Raw genomic sequence first — 25,976 nt, forward strand, 5'->3', positions numbered from 1 at the left:
CAGGCGCGAAGCCTCTCTTCGCCCAGTCCGGCTCCACCCTTTTCCCCGCCTGGCTCCGCCCGCTTTTTCCGCCTGGCTCCGCCCCTTTCTCGCGCAGGCGCGTGGCTGCCGTCACGTTCCAGGGCGGGAGTAGGGGAGGGGTGTGGGGGTGTAGCGCGCGGATGCCGGTGACGTAACGACGCAGGGCGGGGAGAGCGCGAGCGCCGGCAGGGGGCGCCCTGCGCGCGGCGCGCGGGGGAGCAGGGGGCGTGGTTTTCTGTATGACGTCACACAGATGGAGGCCACGCCTCTTAAAGCGGCAGCGCCCCCCCTTTAGGGGAGCACGGGGGCTCGAGGGGTCATGGGGGCCCTAGGGGGGTGGGGGTGCACCCCCAATGGGGGCTGCCCGGCCCCGCTGAAGAAGACGCCCATCGCTTCTTCTAAAACACCAGTTCTTTTTATTAATGAAACAACCAAAAGATGGGGAGGGGGGCGGTGTCCCCTCCAGACAGGGGGCCGGGGTCACCAGCCCGGGCGGGACGCGGCGGTGGGGTGGGGGGGCATAGCCATGCCCGGTGCCCCTGCCCACCCCGTCACCCCCGGGACGCGCGGGGGAGGATCCGCCGGTGGCGGAGGGGACCCCCCGGGAGGGCGAAGCAAGCGGGGGGCCGGGAGCACACGCAGCATGCTGGGGGGCACGGGGGGGACACGTCCCTGCGTGGCGGCGGTGGGAGACACGAGGGTGCGGGGGGACCAGCCCTTTGCTGGGGGCGGCGAGGGGGGGCGAGGTTGGGGGGGCACCCACATGGTACCCACATGGCCACTCGAGCCTCTGGCCCACCCCCCGGGGCTTTATCCCCTCCCCGCTGCAGCCCCGGGGAGCCCTGACCTTACCTGGAGGTCCCCACAGCGCTGCTCCCCCTGCCTGGGTCCCTCCTCCATCGCGGGGGCTGGGGGGGGCTGCTGTGCCCCTGCGGGGGGGGGGTCTGGGGGAAGGGTGGAGCCCGGGGGGGCAGAATGGGAGGCGGGGACTCTCACTGGCTCAGGGGCTGTGGGGGGACAGGATGGGGTCCAGGGACCCCCACTGGCTCAGCCCCCCATGAGCCTGGTGTGGGGGGCTGGGTGACAGTGGGGCTCGGACAGACCCCACAGGGAGGTGGCAGGGGGGTGGCCGGTGCCCAGGTGGGTCCCGCCAAGCGCTCGGCTTGAGTCTCCTTGGGAGAGGTGTTCCCGGCCCGTGCCGGGGGCCGGTGGGCACGGGGAGGCCCGGGAGGGGTGGCTGCGGTGCCCAGCTCCACACTGCCCACGCCTAGATGGACACCTCATACTCCCTCGTGTCCTGCAAAGAAAACAGACTGCAAGGGGTTGGACACTCGGCAGCGTGACGGGGTGCCTTGGGCAGGGACAGGGCATCTCCCACCCCGTAGGGACCTGGGGGCACATCCCAGACCACAGATGGCCTGGGGATGCAGGTACCATCCCATGTGTGGTCCCTGGACAGATACTCAATCCCGTGTGTAGTTCCTGGATAGATGTCCAATCTAATGCATAGTCCCTGGGATGAATGTTCCAGCTGATGTGCTGTACATGGTCCCTTGATGGATATCCCAGCTGGATATCCCAGACTGATGTGTGGTGCCTAGATGGACGTCCCATCCTGTGAACAGCCCCTGGATAGGCATTCCATCCCACGTGTTGTCCCTGTGCATGGTCCCTGGATGGACATCCCAGCTGACGTGTGGTCTCTGGATGCATGTCCCACCCCATGTGTGGTTCCTAGATTAATGTCCATCCTGTGAATGGTCCTGGGATGGTTGTCCCATCCTATGTGTGGTCCCTGGATGGATGTCCTATCTAATACACTGTCCCTGGAACACAAGACCCCATCCCACACCTGCCCCAGCCCATGCACAGCTCCTGACCCAGGTGCCTGTGAGATGTAGGGTCTCTGGGGTGCCCAGCCCCAGTCAAGGGGTGTGGGGGCCAGTACTTACTCCTGTCTCATAGGTGGGATTGTCGAAAGCTGACTCCACGGTGATATGGTCGTAGGGGTGGGAGCCAGCAAGGGGCAGCTGCAGGGCCGGCTTCCCCTGGAGCCTGTGGGGAGAGAGGGCAGCTGGGGCAGCCAGCAGGGGGGCCACGAGTACCCCACGGGGCGACAGGGGCCAGTGGGCCACTCACTTGGAGAAGTAGAGATAAATGCCCCCGATGAGCAGGGCCACCACCAGCACGGGCAGGAAGACAGCGATGGCAACGTTGGTGCCCTCCAGTGCCGTCCCCGAGGGCACGGCCTTGGCTACAGCTGTGTGGGAAAGTTGGGGGCTCACTGAGGGGACACCCCACAACGGCCGCACCCCAGGTGCCCCTCTACACCCCGGCACCCCAACGCCCCCTTGCCCTTACCATCCAGGTTGCGGTTGCTGTAAAACTCATCATAAGAGGCTGCAGAGGGTGAAAGAAAGAAAGAAAGAAAGGGTGGAGTGAGAAGCGGGATGCCAAGCAATACCAGTGGGGTGCTGGGGTGTGTGTGGGGGTCCTCTCACCCGCCTTGCAGATGGGAGGGGGGCCGCTCCAGCGCGAGGGGTGCCCGGGCAGGCAGCGCAGGCTGCCCTCGCCCAGCAGAGCCCGGCCAGCGGTGCAGGAGAAGTGTAAGGTGGCTCCTGCCGGGTACAGCCGCCGCTCCGGGTTCTGCCTCCCGCCCGCCGGCACACCGGGGTTGTGGCAGGGCTCGTATGTCTCTGCTGCAGGGCAGTGGTAGGGTGGCATCAGCGCTTGCCATCAGCTTGGGTGACATGCCCAGGGAGGGGGTACCCAACTCACGGATGCACTTGGGGAGACGGTCGCTCCACTTGGGCCCCCCTGCAGCACGGTCATGGCAGGTGAGAGTCCCAGCACCCGCCAGGACATAGCCTTTGTCACAGACATACTGCACGGTGGCTCCCACAGGGAATTTAGGGTTGGAGACCACCCTGCGGCTGTGCTCGGCATCCCCGGGGTCCCGGCAGGTTGTCACTGCAGGAGGGATTGACCAATGGTGACGGTGGCCGGGGACACACCGCAGGGCAGGGGGACACTGGCGGGCCACTCACCCCGCTCGCAGGAGGGCAGGTCACCGCTCCACGTCAGGTCCCAGTGGCACATCAGGAGGTCAGTGCCGGTCAGCTGGAAGCCAGGGTAGCAATGGAAGGTGACCACAGTGCCATGGAGAAGCTCCGGCTGCGAGGACGTCTTCCAGCCATTGGCAATTTCTGGCAGCTCGGGGCAGGTGTCGTTGCGGGGGACCTCTGTGGGGATGGAGGGGTGAGCAGGGCAGTGGGGACAGCAGGGACACTCGTGACACTGTCCTGCCAGTGGGGCTCACCAGAAAAGTGGATGACAAAGCCCTGTCGATAGGCGAAGGGGCCGGCACCGGGGTCAGACTGGAACTGGACGGTGACGTCAGCAGTGGAGGCGTAAAGCTTGAAGCGTCCGCGGGCACCCGTGTACTGGCCCAGGATTCGCGCCGTCAGGTCGTCCCCGTCATAGAAGGTCAGCATGTCCCCCGAGCCGAGCCGCAGCCTGGGGCATTGGGGCCATGAGGGCGGGAGGTGCATGGACCCCCCCATCCCACCATCCCCATCCCGGGCCATCCCCACACTCACACGCGGACATCCAGCATGATGCGCTTGTCCTCCTCCACGTGCAGCCCCCAGATGCAGTCCTGGCCCTTGCCATACGCCTCTGGCCAGTTGGGTGACAGCACCACACCAGCTGTGTCTGTCAGCTCCCCGCTGCACACCGCTGTGGGCAGACACCGGGCTCGGCACCGCCACGGGGCACCCACCACAGCCCCCTCCACCCAGTGCCCAGGACCCAGTCCAGCACTTACCATCCCCACTGGCTCCAGCTCAAGCACGCACCATGATATGGTGGTTCCAGCACCCATTGTAGCTCATCCCTGTCTCCAGCACCCACCATTCCCATTGTCTCCAGCTCCCACCATGTCCCTCAGCTCCAGCAACAACACGGTGGCTCCAGCATCTCTCATGTCCCATCCTCAGCTCCAGCGTCCACAGCAACCCCCAGCACCCATGGCACCCTCCAGCCCCGACACCCATCAGACCTCCAGTTTCAGCCCCCCTGGCCCTCCAGTCCTGGCACCCACCACGGCAAGCTGGTTCTGTCTCGTTCCACTGGGGGTCACTGGGGTCAACGCACTCGATGATGGTGGAGCCCTGCTCCAGTGTGTAGCCGGGGTCACAGCTGAACTCCACTGTGGTGCCCACAGGGTACCGGGGATCGCTGGCCGTGAAGTTCCCATACTTGACGAAGGGCTCATAGCAATGCCCCTGCTCGAAGGCTGTGGGCACAGGAGCAAAGGTCTGCAGGGGCCAGGCAGGCACAGGGATGTTTGGGTGCCCCCCTAAGCCTCGGCCCCATACCCTCATAGCGCAGTGCCATGCCCGCAGCAGCCCCGCTGCTGTCGGTGGTGAGCTCCACGAAGAAGTGGCGCCCAGTGCTGAGCAGCCCCTCGATGGGCAGGTACTCCACCTCGTAGGAGTCGTACACTGGTGGTGCCTCCACATTGTTGCCATTGCGGATGATGAGCCTGCCAAGGCATGACAGGGGCAAGGTGCTGTGGTGGCCATGGCCAACAGCACCATCCTTGGGCATGGTGAATAGCACCCACCCTTGGGCATGGCCAGTGGTATCTTCCTTGAACGTGGCCAGCAGCACCCATCCTTGACTGTGGCTAATGGCCAACAGTGGCCACACCTGGCCAGCTACAGCCATCTTTGAATATGACCAATGGTACCCATCCCTGGTTGTGGCTGATGGATTCCATCCCGGGATATGGTCAGTGATACCCATCCACAGGCATGACCAGCATCCCCCATCCTTGAATATGGCCAACAACACTCATCCTTGAACACAGCCCTGTGCGGGGCTGCCCCGGAGTGCCCCCACCCCTCAAGCCCCCCAGCCTCAGGGCCAAACCTGTCATCGTCCTCTGCCAGCGACACCTTCTCAAAGTGGAGGTGCAGGCGGTGGCCATCAGGCGCCTCCAGTAGCCAGTGGCATGTCAGGTTGTTGCTGTAGTTCCCAGGGAAGCCAGGCGAGACGATGCGTCCCACTGTGGCATTCCGGACTACCCCACCGCACGCGGCTGCGGGAGAGCGACCATCAGTGGCCAACTGTGCCGTGCCGGCTGTGCCGTGTCCCCACGGTGCCGGTGCTTACCGAGGCAGAGGGGCTCGCGGGCGCTCCAGAAGGGGCGGGTGGCGTTGCGGCAGAGCAGCCGGCGGGCACCCTGCAGCTGGTACCCCGTGGTGCAGCGGAAGCGGGCGTCCCCACCGGGGTGCAGGCTGCTGACGGAGACCTCCCCGAAAGCCGGCCGTGCCGGGAAGGGGCAGCTCAGCAGGTAGGCTGGGGACAGGTGGTGATGTTACCAAGGGCAGGGGGGGCAACATACCCCTCCAGATCCCAGCACCCACCTCCCCAGCCCCCCACAAAATGCCTGGGTGCTGCAGGACTGGGTGACATGGTGCTATGGCTGCCAGGAATTATGCCAAATGAGCCTGTAATTGCTCACACCAATTAGCTCTCCGTGAGTGTTCTTCACCCGGTCAGTGCCCCCTTAAACCTGCCAGTGGCACAGATAAACTCGTGGTGCACGACCACACTCCAAGTTAGTGCCATGTCAATAGGGAAGGCCCCCAGGGGGTACAGGGGAGTCTCTGTTCCTATACCTTGGTAGTGAAAGTGGTAGGATCCAGGGCTGGGGAGCCGGGGACTCTGGAAGCGGAGGGTGAGGAGGTTGGCTGGGCTGCGGATGACCTGGCCCCGCAGCAGGAAGGACTCGTTGGCCAGGAGGATGGGCTCCAGGCCTCCTGCACTCTCCACTGTCAGCGTCTCCCCCTCTGCCAGGCTGATATTCTCCACCTGCAGGGGACACAAGTGTCACCACCAGAGCATCACCCCACATAGCTCGGAGCTGGTCCTTGAGTGGCTTCTCCATGGTCGATAATGCACTGGAGCTTGTCTGCACAGGGCAGCACCTTTCAAACATGGTTAGCAGCACCATAAATCATCCTCCATGCCAAGAGAGGCTGGCACCAGCCAGCAGCCCTGCTGGAGCACCATGACACAGCCAGACCCACGCCGACAGCCTCGTCCACAGCCAGGTGTATGTGTGTTCCAGCCTCTTGGAGCAATTTGCTATTAATGATCTTAATTAAGCTGTGCTGCATGGTGAGGAGCAGCAGCACTGGTGAGTGTGGGCTGGAGTGAGGCTGATGGTGGAGATGCTGCCTTTGGCTCACCACCAGCTTTCAGCAAGCCACGGCACTGCCCCGCGGCACCTTCAGCAGCGGGTCCAGCAGAGACAGGGACACATGGCCACGTGCCGCTGACAGCAGCAGCATGTGCCCTCAGCACAGCAGGATTTGCTGTCAGCCTCTGCTCCTGGCAGATGGGCTCTGGGCGTTCCTGGCTCTGCACCACAGCACGGCACCTGCCGGCATTGCTTACACCTTCTCCATCAGGGCTTCGTTAATTAAATCTCACAGCACTTCTTTGTGATGGTTGCCAGCCACGGCAGCTGGTGGGCATGGAGCATCCTGGGGCATCCCATCAACTCATGCACCCACATTTCTGCGCTGGAGCCTGAGGATGGGCAATGCCCTGAGCCACTCTGCTGGCTTAGGGACACAGGAATGGGAACAAGGACATGGACAAGACCATGTGCTTGCTGCACCCTGCACAGCCACACAGCCATGGCAGGGAGCAGGGCACATCCCACACTTGTCTGCAGGCACTTGGCCCCCTGTCCCACCCGCAGCCCTCAGCTCACCTTGAGCTCCACACCATAGCCAGGGTAAACAGAGATGGTGTAGGTGCAGTCCAGGCTGCCATCATAGGGGACACCAGCTGGCTCCGGGGACACCAACCAACCCTCAGGACCCGCCAGCGTCCGGTTACAGGGAGCTGATGACAGACAAGATCCCGGCTCAGTCACACTTCACCCCAGTTCCCCCTACCTTCCTCCCCAGTACTCACCTGGCCCCTGCAGCGTGGTGACAGTGGTGGTGGTGATGGTGGAGGTGGTTGTGGTTCCCTCCTCATCCCCAGGCACCACAGCAGCCCCAGTGCGGGGTGCCAGGGATGTTCCAGCAGTGGTGGGTGCCTGGCTGGGGGATGCAGTGCCTGACTCTGACACCCCAGGGGGGGACCACGAGGGATCAGCATCTGGCACAGCCCCCCACGCCTCCCCCCATGGCCCAGAGCGCCCTGCTGGTGTGGTCAGCGGGTCAGTGGGGAAGGCAGGCCGAGGCAGGGCAGGGGTGTGAGGTGAGGGCTTGGGGGCTGGGGGGCCAGGGGCCGGCTGGAGGGCACCAGAGGGGAGGAGGGGGCCAGCACCAGCGGGCAGGAATGGTGCCTGGGCCAGGTAGTCCTTCTTCAGGAAGGCTTCATGCAGCAGGTCCTCCAGCAGCGGGTGGTGGTTGAGGATCTTCAGCGTGGGTGCTGTGCTCACAAAGTGAGCCTCTGTCTCCCGCTCCGCCGGGGTGGGCAGCGCCGTCGGCTCAACTTCAGTGCTCTCCCCGGTCTTCCTCGCCAGCCCGTTGAAGCCTGGAGGGAAGAAAGAACGTGGGATGCTGGGAACAGGTGGACTGAAGCTGTTCTGGGGACTGACAGGGAACGGGGAACTGGTGATGAACTAGGGACTGATGCTTCAGCATGGACCAACAGTGTGCTCGATGTGACACCTGGGACCAACCCTTGGCCATGGACTGATGCTGTGTCAGGTATGGATGCAGCTCTGGGGACTGGTACCTCACTGGGGAATGATGCTGGGGCAGTATCACAGACCTGTGCTGCACTGGGAACTGATGCTGCACCAGGGATCAACATTTCCCCATGAACTAATCTTTGACCACAGGCCAGTGCCTCTCTGAGGTTTAATGCTTTCCTGCACACCAATATTCCTTCAAAATCAGGATGGCAAGTAAGTACATCAAGCACATGCAGTGGGACCCCACCAACCTTCTCCCAGCATACCCTTCACTGGGGCAGTCCTGGCAATTAAGCCCTGGCTAATTAATGCACAGCTGCAGCTTGTATCATGTGAAGGGGTGACCACCCCTGCCATGAGCCAGCTCTTCTGGGGACAGCCCTGGGGTTGGCATTCCTAGTCACAGATTGTCCTTCTACACAGAGGTGGTCATGCTGTGCCAAGGCCCCCCCAGGACCCCACATCCCTGTGGTGCAGGCACACAGGTGATTAACATGACTGCCATGACCAGCTGCACCAGGAATGTCACTGGAGCCTGGGACCCTGCTCCAGGCCACCAGTGCAACGAGTCTGTGAGAGCTCCTCTCCAGCCATGCTGTCTCTGAGTAACGTCAATCTGCAGGGGACCACCTCCACTTACGCTCCCCACCTCTCACCCTGTCCACAGGGATCCCCCTGAGCAAACCCGCAGCATGCCCAGCCCAGCCGCTTACAGCCTTCAGACCAAAAATTAAAAGGGAATTTCATCAGTCCTAATGAGTCACCCAGCATCTCCCGCTCCTGGATCTGGCACAGCACTGTCCCCTCTCCCGCCAGGCGTGGCTCCCCAGCCCCTCCGTGCTGCAGCAGGGGGGATGCCACGGTGGCACCCAGCATCCCTCTGAGGCCTGATGCGGGGCACGAGGCCACAGCAGCTCGTGGGCACGTCTCGCTGCCGTGCACAGGCACTGATGACACGATACTGCCAATTACCGGGTAATTATCCCGATCCCTAGCAGGGCAGGGCCCCGTGAAGATTAATTACTCTGCTACTGCTGCTTTTAAGGGACTATTAAGAGACATTATCTTGGGTGTGCAGCGTGGTGGGGAGACACTGGATGCTGGGAGGCATCCTCACACCCCCCTGCCACCCACCCTGTGTCCCCACTCCCCCACTGCCATCGACCTGGGATGGTGATAATGCCCTGGGCACAGCAGGGAAGTGGACACCTGCCCACACTGGTTCTGAAAGGTTCACTTGCCCCCCAGCAAGGCCAGAATTATATTTTAATAGGATCCATTTATTTGAACATAAAAGTTAATGAGTTTATGCTGAAGGGCGCCAAAATCTCCGCTAGGCTTTAATAGCAGATTAGTGCTCAGGGCTGGGCCCTGCGCTGCCACGGCTGCCCCACACAGTGAAGGCTGGGGTAGAGATGCCCATCTCACCTTCCTGAACACCCCTGCCCATGGGCATCTCACCTGCCCGGAGTGCTGGGAGGCACAGTGGTCCCCATTGAGGCTACTGGGTGAGGCCAGACCCCACAGCAAGGATCCTAAAGCAGGTCCCATCTGGATACTGTGCATCCTGGCCTGGGGAGCGTGTAGGCACCAGACACTGCCCTGGGCTTCGTGGATTGATCTGGGTACCATGAGATGGTCCTGGCACCAGGGGATGCTCAGGACCCAGGATTGTCTTGACCCTCAAGGGATGCAGGATGCTCAGCCCACTGTGGAAGGCACCGGATGCCCAGCTGCTGCCACTCATGCCCCGTGAACACCACAGGATTAGAGCCTCCACCTCCACAGATGTCTCTAAGCAGCTTATCTCCAGTGCCACAACTATGTCCCTCCCACGCCCCCAAGGTGACCAGGGACCTCTGACATGGGACTAACTATCCATCAGCCACCCCTCCAGCCCCTGGCACCCACAGGGACCCTCCAGAGCTCAGAGTGGGCACAGACCCTTGCAAAGGGACTGTCAGGTCCCCACTGGCCATGCACCTGCCGGTGTCCCTGGGCACGGCTGCCACGTGCCCATGGCTGCAGCCAGGACGGGGTCCTAATCCCTCACACTGGCTTTGCTGGGCGGGAGTTTATTAACGGCAGCCGGGAGATGCCAGAGACTAATCCGGCTGTGGCGGGCGGCTGCCCCCCCAACGGGAATCGATGCTGCCTGCTGTCACAAATAAATAAATAAGGCAGCACGCGGCCGCCTGGGGAGCGCCGATCGATGCTGCCCGCCAAGAAAGCAATAACAGAGTGCCCAGCTCGGGCAGGGGACAGGACAGGGCCCTTGGTGGTCCCAGGAGCATCACGGTGCCATGGCATGGTAGTATTCCTTGCCTCAGTTTCCCCTTCTGTAGGAGTGGGCAGGCAGGAGGCATCTTGGGCGCAGTGGGGAGGGCCTCACAGGATTCCAGGTTTATTTTCCAATTTAAAATCCAATCTGGCTTTACCCCCATGGCCAGGGCCGGCAACCGTGATTAATGAGCTGTCAGGCAGCCAATGCCACGCTCCCCCACCCACAGCCTCCACACTCTGTCACCCACAGCCCCCAGCCCCCTGAACTGCTCTCAGATCCCAAAGCAGGCACAGGAGATGGAACATGCACTGTTGATGCCAGATCCCCATCTGTCCCATCCTGGTGTCTCTGCAGACCCCTAGCAGGGAGCAAGGCTTGCTTTCAGTGGGAAGGCAATGTGGGCAGGAGCAGGCAGGGAATACAGGTGGGTGCAGGTGGTGGGTGGGCAGGTGTAGGCAGCATGGGAATACAGGCAGTGTCGGGATGCAGGCAGGCATGGGCAGGCAGTGTAAGGATGCAGGCAGGGGTGGGTGGGCACAGGCAGGGCTGTGCAGCCAGCTCCCCTGACATCCAGCTGACACCACTGGCGCCCAGCTTGGTGAGCTGGGAATGCCTTTGGCACCTATGCTGGCATCCATGTCCTGCCACCCCGTGACCACCTCCATCCTGGCACTGCCAGTGACCCCAGATGCCCATGGCCAAGCTGAGACTGTTAGAGCAGCTGGGGAGGCAACCCAAGGGGTGTCCCGGTGGCCGGGGACACTGCCAGCGAGTATGGCCGCCAGCCCTGGCAGCTACCAGAGGAGCTCTGCTTTAATATTCATGGCAGCGCTGGTGGGGAAGCATTTGACCTTGTATGTTTTGCGATTCTCCTTGAATTGAACAGTCATTTACCCGCTGACACATGTCACGTCACCGCAACCGGTTCCCTGGAGCATCGCGGCGGCCGAGCGCCGGCTGACACACCGAACACCCCGAGCATCACCGACACCGGGTGGGCACGAGGGCAGAGCGTGGCGAGCACCAGGGTGCCCATCCCTGGGGCTTTCCTCCCTCCCCACCCGGCGGATGCCAGTGGTGCCCTCATCCCCTCCCCGTCACCCACGGCCCATGTAATCCCAGTTCCCCGCTCTCCCTGTGGAGCTAATGGGTTTGTACAGCAATTTCCCTGCACGGCGGCAGCGGGGATAAATTGTATGTCTGCTGCTATTTCGGACCCAAGCACTGTGTGGTGCCACGTCCCCCCTCTCTGTGCTGATCAGCCCCTCCAGCTCTGCATCAGGATCCCCTGTGACAGAGACCTCACTGCTATGCCACCCCGTAGTGCCCACGGTGTGGACAGCAGTCCCCCATGGGGCTCAGTGCAAGCTCTGGACCCCCCCAGCATCCATCACAGCTCACCCTGCTGCGTGACAGAGGAGCACCCAGCTCTCGGAGCACTCCTGGGTCCTGGAGCTGCCTGCCCAGCACGGGCAGGAATCGGGCAGGGAGAGCAGAGCCACGCTGCCCTCCCAGCTCCTATCTCCCCTTCCCTGCCCGCTGCCAGCAACAGTAATTGAAATTGGTTGCAGGAGGCGAGCGAGAGCTGCTTGTCGGGCTCTGCGTTGGGCTGCTCAGCCATGTCATCCTTCTCGCAGACACCATTCCCTCCCATCACCGCCTGCTCCCGCCGGAGCCAGCATCCCAGCTGCCTCCAGCACCGGCTCCCTTCCAGCCAACCCCACACTCTGCCCCATCACCGCTCTTCCTATAGGATGAACCATCCATTTCTAGAAGCCACCAGGGGCTGATGCCATGGCCACATTCCCCCTTGCTGCCATCTCCCAGGGCAGCTGGGGACCACCAGAGCCCACCCTGCCTGAGCATCACCCCACGCATCGCCCAGCATCAGCTGATCTGGCATTTCAAGCACCTCTCTCCATTTTCGCAGGGTCAGAGCAGCGTTCTTGCGGCTGATTAATATTTGATCCCTTCAGCACAGCTCGTTACTGCATTTAAATTATATATGTAATAATTCCTACTGGCACAGCGAGCGTGCGGACTGGCTCCTGACGCTTCTCCTGCAGGCTGGGGATCGAGTGCATCCTCAGCCTTGGCCAGTGGGACCCCCCTGGCACCTCGGAAGATGTAATGAGCGGTGCCAGGTCTCAGCACAGGGCAGGCTGGCAGTAAGCCAGGCAGATAGAGGCATCCCCAGCTGCCTCTGGCAGGTCCAGGCAGCCTCTTCACCCACCCAAGGATGGTTGTGGTGGGAGCAATGCTGGTCCTCCGGCTCACCCCATCTCCCTGGCAGCAGGAGGAAGGGATGCTGCTGTTCCCGAGCTCCCTGCCTGCAACTGGAGGGAATCCATTACCTCCCTGGTTATAGGCAGCTTTCAGAGGCAATCTTTCAATTGTGCGCATTTAAAGAATTGATTGGAAGTGAAATTATCCTCTCCCGTCAGAGCCACTGGAGACACAACTTCATCCGCTTCCCCCAGGGGCTGTTGGTGCTCGTGGGGGACTCCGCAGTCAGGGTCAGCCCCAGCCCCCACCCTGGCATGGGGCTCCATATGGGGAAACAGCCCTAGAGAGCCCCATGCCAGCCTGGGGGTCCCACTGGCAGCACAGGGGGGGCACCTCCCCACTGCTCTGCACCAGGCCTGGGGTGCCCTTGTCACGTCCTTGCCCAAGCTTCTTTGTGCCCCATTTTCCCCCACATTCCTCCTGCCCTGGCTCTGCCTGGCAGCCCTGCCTGGCACAGCACCCTGTGCTGAATTCGTTCCCACCACCGCAAACCCACAGACGATCCCTGCGGCAGTCAGGCTCCCGGGGGATGGTGGGGGTGGTTGGCTCAGCCTGCGCCCCACATCCCCGCGGGACAGCCCTGCCCTCCCGCTCTCTGGCTTAAGAGCATTATCCAGATAATCCTGGCCTGGCGGCACGGCAGCGTGGCGGTGACGAACTCCTCCGAGGCATGCAGGGCACGGGCACACACGCCGTTAATTACTGTAGCAGACGCCTGCCTCCTCCCCCAGCCCCTTCCTCACACCGAGACCCCAGCCTGCACCCACATCCCCAGAGACACCATGTCCCCATAATACATCTTCCCCACGGTGCATCTGGCTGATGTTGGATGCTGTAGCACAGCTCAAGGGGGCACAGCCAGGCCTTGCCCCCTGCCACAACCCGCACTGCTTCTCATTACCCCCAAGCTGCCAGGACCCCAAATTACAAGGAGCACCCTTCAGTGTGGCTAAGATGACCCCCTCAAAAAATGTCCGGTCTGCCATGGCTTTGAAGAGTTGAGGAGAGGGGCTGCAGTGGGGCAGGGTGAATGGAGACTTGCCTGGCACCGTACCACCCAGCTGCAACAGTACTGCGGGGTCCAGAACCCACTCTCTGCTGGGGAAAATCCCTGTGGGCACCAGGGGCTGGTGCTGCCCCATGGCTGGGGGAGGAGAGATGCAGGATCAGACCCTGCATTGCCATCACTCAGAGGGCATCACCAAGCCCCCAGCCTGACTGAGGGGTCCAAGATCCCCCATGCCCGTGTCCTCCAGACCCATGGCTCATCCCCATCATGCATCAGCCCATCAATGCCAAGCCAAGGCCACAGTAACACTGAGCATGGTGGTGCTGCATGGAAATTGGGGTGCTCTGTGGAAGCTCTGCCTGATGAGGGACAGGGAGCTGGGGCCCACAGGCAGCTCCTACTACGTGACAGGGGGCACAGTGTGGACAGGACTCCATGGGTCCCAGCCCTAGGAAAACCTAAGCACCTCCCAGGGTATCCCTACTTCTAAGACACCGGGAAATGCACATGCAGAGTTTAATTAACTTTATTGATATTCAGAAATTAGGGGACTGACTAGAGGTAATTGCTCATTAGAAATCATTAAACTGACACAGTAAGCACCAACCTGCCTTGGGGGAAACCTGCCCTGCCCAGGGCTCTCCCCCCAGAACAGAGCCAGTGACATAGACCCCCTCCAGTCTCACCACCCCTCTGGCAGGGCAGGAGATGGGGGTGCTGTGGCATTGCCTCACTTGCTGCCCGCATTCACCCCCTCTCACAAGGAAGAAGGCTGTGGCAGCAGTCCCAGGCGGCAGAGCGAGCTGGGAATAGCAGCGGGCGCAGGGCCACGGCGCCCTTCCCCGGCTGGGCTCCGCTGCCAGATGGGGAGTTTATGTAACTCCCCGCACGGCTGCTGCCTGCAGCCGGTGCCCGCATCCTGCCTCCAGCATCCCGCATCCCACCGGGGCCAGCGGGGCTGGACCATGACCCACCCATCGCCCTGTGCATGGCCACAGTGGTCCAGGGCACCCCAATCCCTGACAAGTCTCCCCAAGACTCAGAGGGTCCCCAATATCCTATTTTTGGGGCAGTGGAGCCATGAGGCATCGAGGCTGCCGGTGCCCCATGGGTGGCAGAGCCAGGGAGCCGAGCTGGGTGTTGGCTGCTCTCCTTGGGAAGGAGAGCACCAGCCATCCCCACATTCCCCACGCCCCTCCCGGAGACGGAGGTGTCACCCCAACGGAGGAAGGGGGGGAAGAGCCAAATGCCCCGGTGCCCAGCAGCGGGGACTGCACGGAGGGACCGGATCACGGCGCAGACAGACGAAGGGCGGCTCGAAGGGCTCGTTGACCGCGGGCACGGGTCCCGCCGGGCGCTGCCGTGCCTGCCAAGCCCCCGGTGCCGCGGTGCCCTCCCCATCGCCGGTAATACCGGGGGCGGCGTTGCACCAGCCCGGCTGCAAACCGCTGTGCGCGTCCCCGGTGCAGGTGATGGGGCGGATAACGGGAACGGGGGCGGGGGTGGGGGGGGATGAGATTCTCGGTTCACGGTGGGGGGGCTCGCGGAGCGCCCCCGCCGCACCGGGGGCGAGCACGAGTTGGCAAAGTTTGGCGGCGACCGAGGCGGATTGAAGCCATCGGTACCGGGGAGGTGGTCGGTGTGTACGGCGGGGGGCGACCGGGGCGGGTGGGGGGTGTCGGCCGGCGCTTACCGTGTGCCGGGGCGCGGAGCAGCGCGGCGAGGAGCGGCAGGAGCAGGGCGGGCGGCGGGCCCATGGCCGGCGGCGGTCGGTCAGCACCGCGGACAGCTCCGCTGCGGGCGCGGCGGCGGCGGCGGCGCCCTGAGCGGCGCCCGCCGATACCGGGGACGGCGGGGCGGCCGTAATGCTCCGAGCGCGGCGCACGCCAATCCCGCCGATGGAGGGGGGGGCTCTCCCCGCCTCTCCCTCACCCCCCCGCCGCCCCGCCGTAGTTCTCCGAGCGCGGCGCACACCAATCTCGCCGATGGAGGTGGGGGGGGGCTCTTCCCGTCTCTCCCTCAGCCCCCCCCGCCGTAACGCTCCGAGAGCGGCGCTCGCCAATCCCGAGGACGGGGTGGGGGGGCGGCTGTAATGTTCCAAGTGAGGCGCTCGCCAATCTCAGGGACAAGGCAGGGAGCGGGGGGGGGGCTCTCCACCTCCCCCCGCCGCCGTAACTCTCCGAGCGTGGCGCCCTCCAATCCCACAGCTGGGAGGGGGGGGTGCTCCTCCCTGCCACCCCACCCCCACGCCGTAACTCTCCGAGTGCGGCGCCTCAAAATGCTGGAAGATGAAGGATGGGGGAGGGGGACCTCCTACTCCCCCCCGCCCCGAATCCCGGGCTGAGAGCCACGGAGGGCTGTGGGAATGGTCCTCGGTGTCCACCCCATCATATCCTGCCTCCCCGCCATGCTACACCCTCCAGGACGCCCATCACAACCCCCCTCAGCTGCTCCCCCCCATCCCTAAATAGCCCAAATTTGGGCTGGGCTCATCATTCCCCCCAAGCAGAGACACCTGGATGCGGGGCAGCCCCCACGGCACAGAAGGGGAACCCTTTTCCTTATGGGGGGGTGCAACACCCCCTCCCCAGCCCCCTGCCTCGAGGACCCGGGGGACAGCCAGCCCTGCGATGGGCAGATGGCATTGGCACCGGCACCAAGCGGCTCCACGCTGGCTGATGGATGGCTCTTGCGGGTGTTAAAAATATGAAAAACCAGCTCTTTGTTTAATAACCCCCCTCCCCATCCCTGCAAAAGCCCAGATGGCTTCGCCTCGCTGGATCCCCCGCAGCCTGGCCAGCCCCGCCGCACACACGGCCCACGCAGCCAGCGCCGGTGCGGGTTTATTTTTAATCCCAGGTCCTGCTTTGCTGACACACATCATTCCTGTCACGGAGAACGGCAAACCACGTGCCACACGGATTGGCATGGGGAGGAAAGGGCAGGGGCCAGGCCCACGGCATGGGCTGTGTGCCGCCAGCCCCACAGCTGCAGTGGGAACGGAACTGGCAGTGATGCCAGGATCCTTCTCATCCCAGGGGTGCTGCTGGCTCTCCCACAAGGCACTTCCAGCTCTAAACCCAAAACTTTGATCTGCCGGTAGCTCCATTAATGTTTAATGCAGCAAAGCCCTGGTAGGGCTCGGAAGACGAGCATTTTGAGGCCAAATTGAAGTTTCTAATATTATGATATTCAAATAATTTTAATCCACCCGATGCTTCCCCAGGCATGTACCTGGACTGCTAATGAGGGGCTTCCTTCAGAGGCTGTTGGTTTTGACAAAAAACAAACAATTCTTTGCAGGTGACATCAAAGCATCAGGAATGGCGAGGATTGGGGAGGAAAACGGGGCCAAAAATGGGGGCAAACGTTCCTGGAGCCAGCATGCTGTGGCTGGGTAGGAAGCATGCCAGAGTTCCCTCAGCTCCTTGGGGAATGATATTGCTCCCTAATTCTTTTTTAAGTGCTGATTTGTGCTTGATAGAGTATAAGGCCAGCACAGCTGGATGATGGGACTTTGAGAAGCTTCAGCTGCCATTCCAGGATACACCAGGTGCAAAGGGTTCAGTGGGTGCAGAGTCCAGCACCTATTAAGCCACATTCTGACCTTTGCCAAAGTTCCTCATTCCACAGTTCCCCATCTCCACGTGGATCAGGTGGCTCCTGCAGCCTGTGGCAGTTTCCCAAACCCCCATCTCCCCCTCCTCATGCCATTGCCAGTCTAGAGTTTTCCCATCCATCCACCCAGCCCACACAGGGAATATTTCATTTTTATTGAGCTCTCCTGACCCACACCAGCTGCTTAGGGAAATGGATTTCTTGCTGCCACGAGCATTGCTTCTAGTTAATATAAACACAGGTGAAGAGGACATGGCAGGGAAGATGGAAGCCCTGGCACAGGGCTGGGGGGACACCACAAAAATTCAGGCAAGATGAGGTCATGCAGCTGTTTTTTGGGGTCTGGGGGCACAGATTTCCCTGAAGCCTGGGATCAGCCCTGGTTGGATCACCCATGGAATGAAAGTAATGGCTTGAGGGGTCCCACAGAGCCATGGGGATGGTCGTCAGCACCGCATCCATGGTCTTCCCAGCTCTGTAGCATCATGAGCGAGGCTTTTCCATCCGTTCTATTAACACACCACTAACGGGAGAGGAGTTCATTTTTACCATTTAACGTTTCACGGATAATTAATTATTCCTCATCTTTCCAGCAAAAAAGCAAGAGCAGGTAGAGGGGCTATTCAAAGTGAATAAAGTGAGCTGAAACCTTGGGAAATTGGTGAATTATTTGTAACATCAAAGGCGAGAGAGGATGTGCTGATTTAACAGCGCCCTGCGCGATGCAGAGCCCTGGGCATTGCGGTGGTGCTGAGACTGGGACACGCTCATTGCAGCAGTGGTTGTAGGCAACAGGGCAGATGAGGGGCCTGGGGGGGACCCCAACCCTTGCCCGTGCTCCCCATCCTCCTCCTCTCACCTCCCCATCTCTGTGAGCTGCCAGTTCTGCCTTTACATGATGCCTGGGTGTCCCCACAACCTGGTGGGGGCCTCCAGCACTTTCCAAATCTTCATTCATCACCAGAGGCAAGTGGCAAAATAAATAATGATATTTAACATTTTGTAATAACGACGATTAACCAGTAAATAATGCCTTTTACACCACAGAAGCCAGAGTAAATTAATTCCCCTAATTAGCTGTCAGGCAGCACGGGGCAGTGTCAGCAGCGGACAAAGCTGGCAGCCCTTGCCTGCGTTATCCCCCACCCTGAAGCATCACTGAATGTCCCCAAACCCCAAATCACACCCTAAAATTTTGCAGACTTGCAAAATCCACCACTGCCAGTGGGACATGAGGCTCTGTGCCGCTTCCTGGCAGCTCTGGTGAGCCCTAAATAACTCCTATCTCCTGTTAAAAAAAAAAAAAAAAAACAACAACAACAACAAAAAACCAACAAAAGATGGCAACAAAATGGTTTATGGCTGTAATAAATTGTGCTGGGGAAAAAAAATCTGTTTGCCTGGAATCAAGCGGGGGGTTTCCCATTGGCACTCAAACAGGAGCGTTACCAAGGCCCACGTCCCACTGCAGCCAGAGCCAGCAGTGACCAGTGGAGAGGGAAAGGAGGATTTATTAGAAGGAATTTTCTATCACATTTATCTCACCCACTTGCTCTGATCAGATGATCTCCCTGCAGTGGTGGGACCAGATGCTGGTGTTGGTGGGGGAACGGGAATGCTTCTGCCTGGCCAGCCCCAAGGGGTGGGAGGGATTTGGGCCCTGTGATCCCACAGGGCTGGAGGGTTGCCGTGGCTCCACCCGCTCGGCTTGGCTGGACTCTGCCCCATTCCTCCCCTTGGATCAACTCCCGGCTGCTGGAGGGGACAGGAACAGGAACAGGGACGAGGACAGACATGGCTGCCCCAGGACAGCCCCAGAAGGCCACCTACGATGCCATCGTCATCGGGGCTGGCATCCAGGGCTCTTTCACTGCCTACCACCTGGCCCAGCGCCACAGGGACACTCTGCTTCTGGAGCAGGTACAGGTGACCCCATTCTGCCATGTCCCCAGTCCCCACAGGCTGGGGCGGCTGCCTGCAGACCTGGTTGCCCTCTGGCTGCCCTCTGCCACAGCACAGAGTGGAGCTGCTGGAGGCACCACAGCCCCCAGCGCCAGGACCCCCATGTCCCCGCTGCCAAGACCCCCATCTCCTGCTGTTTCCTGGTGCTGTGGATGACAGGACAGTCTGTGTCCCCAGGTTCCCACCGTAGCACAGCACCAGCGCACGTGGGGATGGTGGGGTTGGGGGTGGGATGGTGTCTGTGGTCACTCCCATGTCTCCTATCCCCCACAGTTCATCCTGCCCCACTCGAGGGGCAGCTCGCACGGGCAGAGCCGCATCATCCGCAGCGTCTACCCCGAGGAGTACTACTCCTGCATGATGCCCGACAGCTTCCGCCTCTGGCAGCAGCTGGAGGCTGAGGTCGGCATCCGCCTCTACAGGTGACAGGGACGGGGACGCAGCCCCCACTGGGCACCATCCCCTCCCTTCTGGACTGGGGTCTGTGGCCACTGGGTGGCATCTGGCCGTCCTGGCAGGCAGCTGCCGGCTCTGGGTAATTTATGGGGCTCCATAAAGATAATGTCATTAAGGAAATGAGCTTCCAAACGATCCTCCGGTGCCGGGGTCAGGGCTGATGGTACTCGCTGTATTTGAGGGGGGAAGCACGATGCCGGCACCCAGATCCTCCTCACGTGTCACCCCATGCACCCAGCCCGTATCTCCCAGCTTCCCACCATGGGGTGCCCCAGCATGTCCCAAGCATCACTGGTGCCACCGTGCCTCAGTTTCCTCCAGGGGCAAAGCAAGCAGGGGGTCTGCACAGGAAGGGGGAGTAGTGGGAGCTGACTTGACTGGTGGGGTGCAGGCAGACGGGACTGGTGGTGCTGGGGCCGGCGGGAAACGAGGAGCTGGAGGCCTGTCGGCGCAGCCTGGGTGACAGTCAAGTCCTTGACCCCACGGCGCTGGCCCGGCACTTCCCTGGCTACCGGCTCCAGGCTGGCCAGGTGGCCGTGTTGGACAGCACCGGCGGGGTGCTCTTCGCTGACCGGGCACTGAGGGCAGTGCAGGTGAGTGCTGCCAAAGGGATGGGCTGGGATATGTGGGACATGATGGGCTGGGCTGAGCTGGGCTGGGCTGGGGGTCCCTTGGCTCCATCCCTGCAGCCACCTCCTGTTACCATTCCCATTCAGGAGGTCTTTCGCCGACGCGGGGGCACCGTGCGGGATGGGGAGAAGGTGCTGCGCATTGAACCTGGGGCCATGGTCACTGTCACCACCACGGGTGGGGTGTACCAAGCCCCCCGGCTCATCATCACGGCCGGAGCCTGGACAGGTCCCCTTGTGGAACCCCTAGGTCTCTGCCTGCCGCTGCAGGTAAGGGCCGGTGGCAGGGTGGGGTGGCACAGACACAGCCAGAGCTAATGCAGTGACTGCAGCCCCTGCGCATTGACGTGTGCTACTGGAGGGAGAAGGAGCCTAAGAGCACCAACACGGGCAGTGTCAGTCCCTGCTTCCTGACCGTGGGGCTGAGCCAAGCCCCCCATGGCATCTACGGGCTGCCCGCCCTCGAGTACCCAGGGATGGTCAAGGTGAGTGGGTCACAGTGGTGGCTGGGGGGGATCCCTTAACCAGTCCACCCTGACCAGTTGTCCCCCAGCTGTGCCACCACCATGGCAGCCCCATTGACCCTGAGAAGCGGGATCAGGCCCCCTCGGGTGCCGACCGCCCTGACATCAGCCTCCTGAGCAGCTTCATCAGCAGCTACCTGCCCGGGCTGGAGACCCAGCCGGCTGTGATGGAGACCTGCCTGTACACGGTGAGACCCCTCCTAGGGCATGGATCCAAGCCTGTGGGGTCCTGAGCCCACTCCCACCCCAAGGTGGACCTTGCCATCCCTTCGCCCCCCACACCTTGGGTCCAGGATTGGACCCTTGGCCCCTCACCCTCACACCATGGCTCCCCCAGAACACTCCAGATAAAGACTTCATCCTGGACCGACACCCCAAGTTCAGCAACATCATCATTGGTGCTGGCTTCTCAGGTAGGCGAGGGCACCCACCCCCAGCCCAGCATCCCAGAGGTGAGGGTGGCTATGTCCCCCACCTTCCCTCTCCTTCCCACAGGCCATGGGTTCAAGCTGGCACCAGTGGTGGGGAAGTTGCTGTGTGAGCTGAGCCTGGGCGAGGAGCCATCCCACAACATGGCCCCCTTCGCCATCACCCGCTTCCGTGATGTGCTCCAGTCTGTGCTGTAGATGTGAGGCTCCAGATGTGCCCCCATGGCATTGCACCAGACTGCAGCTGTGTCCCTGCATTCCAGTGACCTTATGCCTCAGTAGGCCTGCATCAATACCCGTCTCCATCTCCTTGCACCCTGGTGTCCCAACATGCTACACTTCTCCAACTCTAGCTGTCCTTCATCCCCACATCCCTATATTCCACCATCACATCACCGAGCACCCTGGCATCAATCCATGCCAGCAGCCCTCCATCTGTGCATCCCAGCACCACTGCACCTCCACATTCCAGAACCTGGGTATCCCCATGCCCCTGCATCCCTGCTACCTGCATCCCAGCAGCCCTGCATCCCTATACCCTGCCTCCCCACATCCCAGCATCCCTGTCTCCCTGCATCCCAGCATCCCCCATGCCATGCAGTGCCAAGCTGTCTCTACCAAGCACCCGTTCCCTGGGAACAAATTAAGAAGCTTTGTCAGCCTCATGAAGATGGAGTTGGAGCAGCGCAGAGAGACACACTCGCTTAGGAGTCAAGTTAAATGTTTTAATGTTAAATGTGCCATTTTATTATCATTAGATCGCTCCCACTTAATGAAAGCGCATTAGCGCAGCGTGGCTTTATGGCAGCGAGCGCTGAGCTTGGCCCATGTTTTACCAAAAGATGCTGGGAAAAGGGATCAAATAACCTGGTTTGCCAAGGTCCCAGGAGTGGGGGTGTCTCAGAGGGTCCCTGGGGCCGGGTTCAGGGGACAGCACATGGCACAGGCCAGCAGGTGCCAGGGCCAAGCCGTGCAGGCAGCCAGCAATGCACATCATCATCATCTCCTCCGCGTTAAATAATTAACGCCGGCAGGCAGCAGCTCTGTCCTGCTGCTCATCTGCATATTTATGAAGATTGATAAATGATTCAGTGCTGGCACCCACAAGGGCTGTCCCCCCCCTACCCTCCCCAGCACCCGTGGGTGCAGCAGACTCAGGGAAGGGGCCAGGCTTGGCCCTTCCAAACAGCCCCGTATCCTTGCCAGGGCTGGATCCATTCCACCAGACCTTGACACCATGCAAACACCCCTGCAAAATGGGGAGACCCCCCTGGCACATGGAGCAGGCAGCAGCCGGTGTCACCAGCCAGAAATGACGTTTATTTTCATACTGAAAGTAAAGGGGGTGTGGTGGGATGCACAGCTGGGCTAGTGCAAAACAGCCAGGCAGGAGTGGGGGAATGGGGAGCTGTTGAAAACCCAAGTGGACACCTGGGACCTCGTCCCCACGTCCCCTTCCCAGCTGCCAGGCGGCTGCTCCCCAGGGCCCGGCCAGCGAGAGACGTCTTTGGCTCAACTAAAAGGGGTGCAAGAGGGGGGGAGTTTAAGTTATAAAATAAAGAGCCAGCAGGCACTGAGGAATGAACCCAGGGTGCCGGAGCAGCCGACTCCACCGCCAAGGACAGACAGGAGGTGGGAAGGTGGGGGGTGCAGCCAGCGAGCCGGCCGGGCTGCTCCCCCCATGGCCGGGGGACGGCTGAGTGTGTCCCCCCCACCCCGCACAGAAGAAATACCGGCTGCCCGGGGTGGCCCCGTGGAGCTGAGTGTTCCTGGGGCGGTGGGAAGTGGTGATGGGGGGCTAGGCAGGGGTCTCAGCAGCCCTGCTCTCCGCCTCGCTGGCACTGGGGGAGCTGCGGGAGGAGCGGCGTGTGCTGTCCCCGGCGTCCTGCTCCTCGTCCCATCTGTCATAGGTGAAGGTGTGCCGGGAGCTCGTGGGGCTGTGGGAGAGAGCAGGGTTAGTGAGGGTCCCTGGGGGCTCCATGGCTCAGCATGGCTCGGCTGCTGAGCACAACTCCCCTCCGGCTGCAGCAGGAGCTGTGGTGAGCCAGCACACTGGCAGCCAGCTGGATGGAGCCCTGATTGCCTCCTTTTTTATTATTTCCGAGATATTTGTGGTATGCTCCACTGCAACCAGCTCCTCGCTGTGCTGAGCTGAGCCCCTGCTCTGAGGTGGGGCTGAGCTGAGCCTGCCCAGGGGCTGCCACTCCCATGGGCACCCAGAACTCCACACTCAGGAAAAGGGGGGCCCTGGATGCCGACACCAGCACTCATGGACACCCCTGCCTGAGGACCTGGTTGTACCTGAGCCCAGGGCTGGGTGCTGGGGGTGTTTCTCCCCTTTGCCCCTGTGATGCCTTCCCTAGCCCTGGAAAAGGCAGCCCAATGGCAACCACATTTCCAAAAGGCTTCCTTCCCTTCCTTCAGTCATTCTCCTATTCAAGCCATCAGAAAGGATGGAATCTGCTTGGAAATCGCTGCCAGTGAGCCCCAGCACATCCACTCTTCTACATCAAACAGGGTGTGGAGACCCAAAGTCCTGCAGGCTGAGGCTGTTCACACCCCAAATTCCCATCACAGGCACCTGACAGGACACAGGACAGCAACTCTGAGCTCCAACTGCCCATCCCGGGTCACCTTCCCAGGTGCTGCCTCCCCCCATGATCACACACTGCAGTGGGTCATGTTAGTATCCATCACACTCCTGCCCACTCCCAGGATGAGCGGGATGCTGTGCTGCCCATAACTCCTTAAATTTCCTGAAGGAATAAATCCAGTTGTGTCCTAGCTGGTGGCTGGGGAGCCAGGAAGGCATTAGCACTTCCCAGTGTCCCCACAGCCAATAATCCTGAACACGCTGCTTCCTGGCAGCCTGGGCAGTGCCGGTCCCGCTGCGGCCACGCTGGGAATCTCCCCACAGATGGAGATGAGTTGGGGATGCCCTGCAGCACCCCAAAAGCAGGGCTGCTGCAGGCACAGAGAGGTGCCCCATGCTGGCGGAGGTGGACTCCATGTCCGGAGTCAGGAGAGGGTTAGGGCGAGTGGTTAGTGGCACACGGGGAGGTTCATGCTGCACGGCACACACCGCTCCCACCTCCTGCCTCAGTCGCTCTCGGGCCGGTACAGGTACTTCATCATCAGGCTGTCCACCTGCTTCTTCCGCTGCTTCTCCTCCTTCTTGCCCCGGGCAGGACGTGTCGGCTCCTCGCCCCCCGCCGCCCGCGGGCCCTTCTTGACACTGGAAGTGCTGCGGTAGGAGCTGGTGGAGCCAGAGGAGGACTCGGAGGAGGAACTGGAGTCAGATGATGACTCCTGCTTCTTCTTCTTCTTTTTGGATTTCTTCTTGGATTTCTTGGCGCGCTTCTTGGCGCTCTTCTTCTTCCGCTCCTCCTCTTCCTCAGAGGAGCCCGAGCTGCTGCGGCACCGGCAGGTGTGCCGGGAGAAGTCGAGGGCGGATGCGGAGCGGCGCAGGCTGCCAGAGGGGCGATCGGCAGCGCCCAGGGGGGCCGCGCTCCGGACACTCCGCACGCTCCGGCCGTCATCCCCTGAGTCGGCATCGGGGCTGGAGCAGCCCCTGGACCTCAGCGGGCGGTAGCTCAGCACCTCCTGGATGGCAGCTTCCAGGTCGGGGTCAAGGTAGGAGCGGCGCCCCACGGGGCGAGCATCCCCAGGGCCCTCCTCCTCCGAGGCTGCACTGCGGGGCCGTGGGGGCACAGAGAAGCTGCGCCCCAAGAGGGGCTGCCCGCGGGACCCGTCATCCGCCTCATCCAGGCGGCTGCGGGCCAGGGAGAGCCGTGATTCGGGACGACCCTCAGGCCCCCCACGCCTGCTCCGCAAGCTCCCGGGGCTGGAGAGGGCGAAGCTCAGCACGGAGCACCCCTCGTCCCCATCATCCCCATCCTCCAGCCCGCGCCAGGAGGTGGAAGACACTCGGCTCACTGGAGCAGAGGCAACGGAAGCTTTCTCAACGTCGGTGGCCGAGAGGGACCACCTCTTGTCCAGCCCTTGCCGAGCCCGACCGCTGGCGTCGGCGAAGGCGCGGGCGATGACGGCCGCCCGGTCCTCGGGCTCGCCGCCGCGGGCCTTCCTGCGCGCCGGGCGCTCGGGGGACGGCGGCCGCTCGCCCAGAGCACTGAACAGCGTCTGCTCATCCCCGCGGCCGCCTATGGAATCCTTGAGGCCCGGTCGCTTCCTGTAGCTGAGGGAGCTCAACACTGACACCGGTCGCTCCTCAGCCTCAGGACCGTCCGGGGGGGCTGACCTGTGCAGCGGCACCGCAGCCCCGCACGCACCGGGGAGACAAGAGAGAGATGAAGATGAGCGGGCGAGGGGGGGACCAGAGAGGCGGCCTCGGCAATTTGCGTCAGTGGGAAATGGCATCGTGGAAAAATGTCATGTAAATGTGGGAATTGTTCTAGCCCAGCACTTTGATTCCCCTTTAAAGTGTTGCCTCCAATTTATTTCATTGTCAGCTACCTGGAGCCACTGCGTTTGATTCCCGACTTCAGAAAAGGTGGAATTATCTCCAATAACAAAATGTTTTACATCTGCACCGCTGAATAAATTAAACCAATTAACAGAAACCAGCTCAGATCTTTCCCCCCTGCTCAGCAGAGGGAGGGAGTCCCTAGGGACTCCTGGAGCCCTGCTAGGAAATTGGGTTTGGATAAAAGCAATCTGTGCTCAGCAGGCAAGCAATTTTCATGGAGAATGGAAGTGGGGATGTGCGCCCCAGCCCCACACTGTGGGGGCACCTGGGCATGTCTCCCACCTCTACTGTCATTTTCTGAGAGGTGTGGGGAGGGATGTGGTGGGGCTGCAGAGGAGGGCAGAATGGAGCAAGGAATCAGTCCTGGAGTGATGGAAGGCTGCAGAGCGATGGAAGGCTGCACAGAGCTAGAGCCCACCACTGTGAGCCCTGGGGAGGCAAATGGGGTGGGAGGTATGGATGCCCTTGTGCCTCCAGGATGGGATGAGGGAAGGGGGACCAGAGAGGTCCCCTTAGCTGGGGGGACATGTGTCCCCAGTGGAGA

At 61.6% G+C, this 25,976-nt stretch overlaps 3 protein-coding genes across 7 annotated transcripts in view; 1 reads left to right on the forward strand and 2 right to left on the reverse strand.

Moving 5' to 3' along the window:
- Positions 1 to 489: 489 nt before the first annotated feature.
- Positions 490 to 15,445, reverse strand: SEZ6 (seizure related 6 homolog). Of its 4 annotated transcripts, none has more exons than XM_051809482.1 (17): positions 15,023 to 15,445; positions 7,018 to 7,587; positions 6,812 to 6,945; positions 5,709 to 5,901; positions 5,200 to 5,385; positions 4,957 to 5,125; positions 4,401 to 4,567; positions 4,124 to 4,318; positions 3,621 to 3,759; positions 3,341 to 3,537; positions 3,069 to 3,263; positions 2,800 to 2,991; positions 2,523 to 2,720; positions 2,383 to 2,421; positions 2,161 to 2,305; positions 1,974 to 2,076; positions 490 to 1,334 (listed from the first exon to the last, which is right to left on the reverse strand). In XM_051809482.1, exons 1-17 carry the CDS (start codon positions 15,084 to 15,086, stop codon positions 1,302 to 1,304), a joined length of 2,919 nt encoding a protein of 972 aa, XP_051665442.1. In that variant the 5' UTR covers positions 15,087 to 15,445; the 3' UTR covers positions 490 to 1,301. The 4 variants fall into 4 exon arrangements, with proteins under 4 accessions (XP_051665442.1, XP_051665444.1, XP_051665443.1 ...); XM_051809484.1 differs by having other exon boundaries at positions 491 to 1,334; positions 2,161 to 2,281; positions 15,023 to 15,444; XM_051809483.1 differs by having other exon boundaries at positions 491 to 1,318; positions 15,023 to 15,444.
- A 3,227-nt stretch (positions 15,446 to 18,672) lies between these two features.
- Positions 18,673 to 21,827, forward strand: PIPOX (pipecolic acid and sarcosine oxidase). 2 transcript variants are annotated; one of them, XM_051809194.1, is made up of 8 exons: positions 18,673 to 18,867; positions 19,183 to 19,331; positions 19,757 to 19,958; positions 20,082 to 20,264; positions 20,327 to 20,479; positions 20,587 to 20,706; positions 20,856 to 20,931; positions 21,014 to 21,827. In XM_051809194.1, exons 1-8 carry the CDS (start codon positions 18,742 to 18,744, stop codon positions 21,142 to 21,144), a joined length of 1,140 nt encoding a protein of 379 aa, XP_051665154.1. In that variant the 5' UTR covers positions 18,673 to 18,741; the 3' UTR covers positions 21,145 to 21,827. The 2 variants fall into 2 exon arrangements, with proteins under 2 accessions (XP_051665154.1, XP_051665153.1); XM_051809193.1 differs by having other exon boundaries at positions 18,674 to 18,867; positions 20,548 to 20,706.
- Positions 21,828 to 22,738: 911 nt separating this feature from the next.
- MYO18A (myosin XVIIIA) overlaps positions 22,739 to 25,976 on the reverse strand; it is a 37,088-nt gene continuing 33,850 nt past the window's right edge. Inside the window, exons 49-50 of the mRNA XM_051809192.1 lie at positions 24,038 to 25,204; positions 22,739 to 22,883 (exon numbers count right to left, since the gene is read on the reverse strand). Of these exons, the coding sequence (XP_051665152.1) occupies positions 24,046 to 25,204 (1,159 nt within the window). The 3' untranslated portion in view covers positions 22,739 to 22,883; positions 24,038 to 24,045. The remainder of the gene's footprint in view (positions 22,884 to 24,037; positions 25,205 to 25,976) is intronic.

This window comes from Manacus candei, unplaced genomic scaffold (assembly GCF_025592945.1).
Source record: "Manacus candei isolate 608988 ecotype Guabito, Panama unplaced genomic scaffold, ASM2559294v1 h1tg000076l, whole genome shotgun sequence".
In the NCBI taxonomy this organism is placed as follows: Eukaryota; Metazoa; Chordata; class Aves; order Passeriformes; family Pipridae; genus Manacus; species Manacus candei.

Coding starts and splice junctions, on each gene's coding strand:
- SEZ6 (XM_051809482.1), bottom strand. CDS start 15,086: ATGGGCCCGCCGCCCGCCCTGCTCCTGCCGCTCCTCGCCGCGCTGCTC. Junction 5,126..5,199: donor CCGCGAGCCCCTCTGCCTCG/GTAAGCACCGGC, acceptor GCTCTCCCGCAG/CCGCGTGCGGTGGGGTAGTC. Junction 3,760..4,123: donor GACAGAACCAGCTTGCCGTG/GTGGGTGCCAGG, acceptor GTCTGCCCACAG/CGGTGTGCAGCGGGGAGCTG.
- PIPOX (XM_051809193.1), top strand. CDS start 18,742: ATGGCTGCCCCAGGACAGCCCCAGAAGGCCACCTACGATGCCATCGTC. Junction 19,959..20,081: donor GGGCACTGAGGGCAGTGCAG/GTGAGTGCTGCC, acceptor ATTCCCATTCAG/GAGGTCTTTCGCCGACGCGG. Junction 20,480..20,547: donor AGTACCCAGGGATGGTCAAG/GTGAGTGGGTCA, acceptor GTTGTCCCCCAG/CTGTGCCACCACCATGGCAG.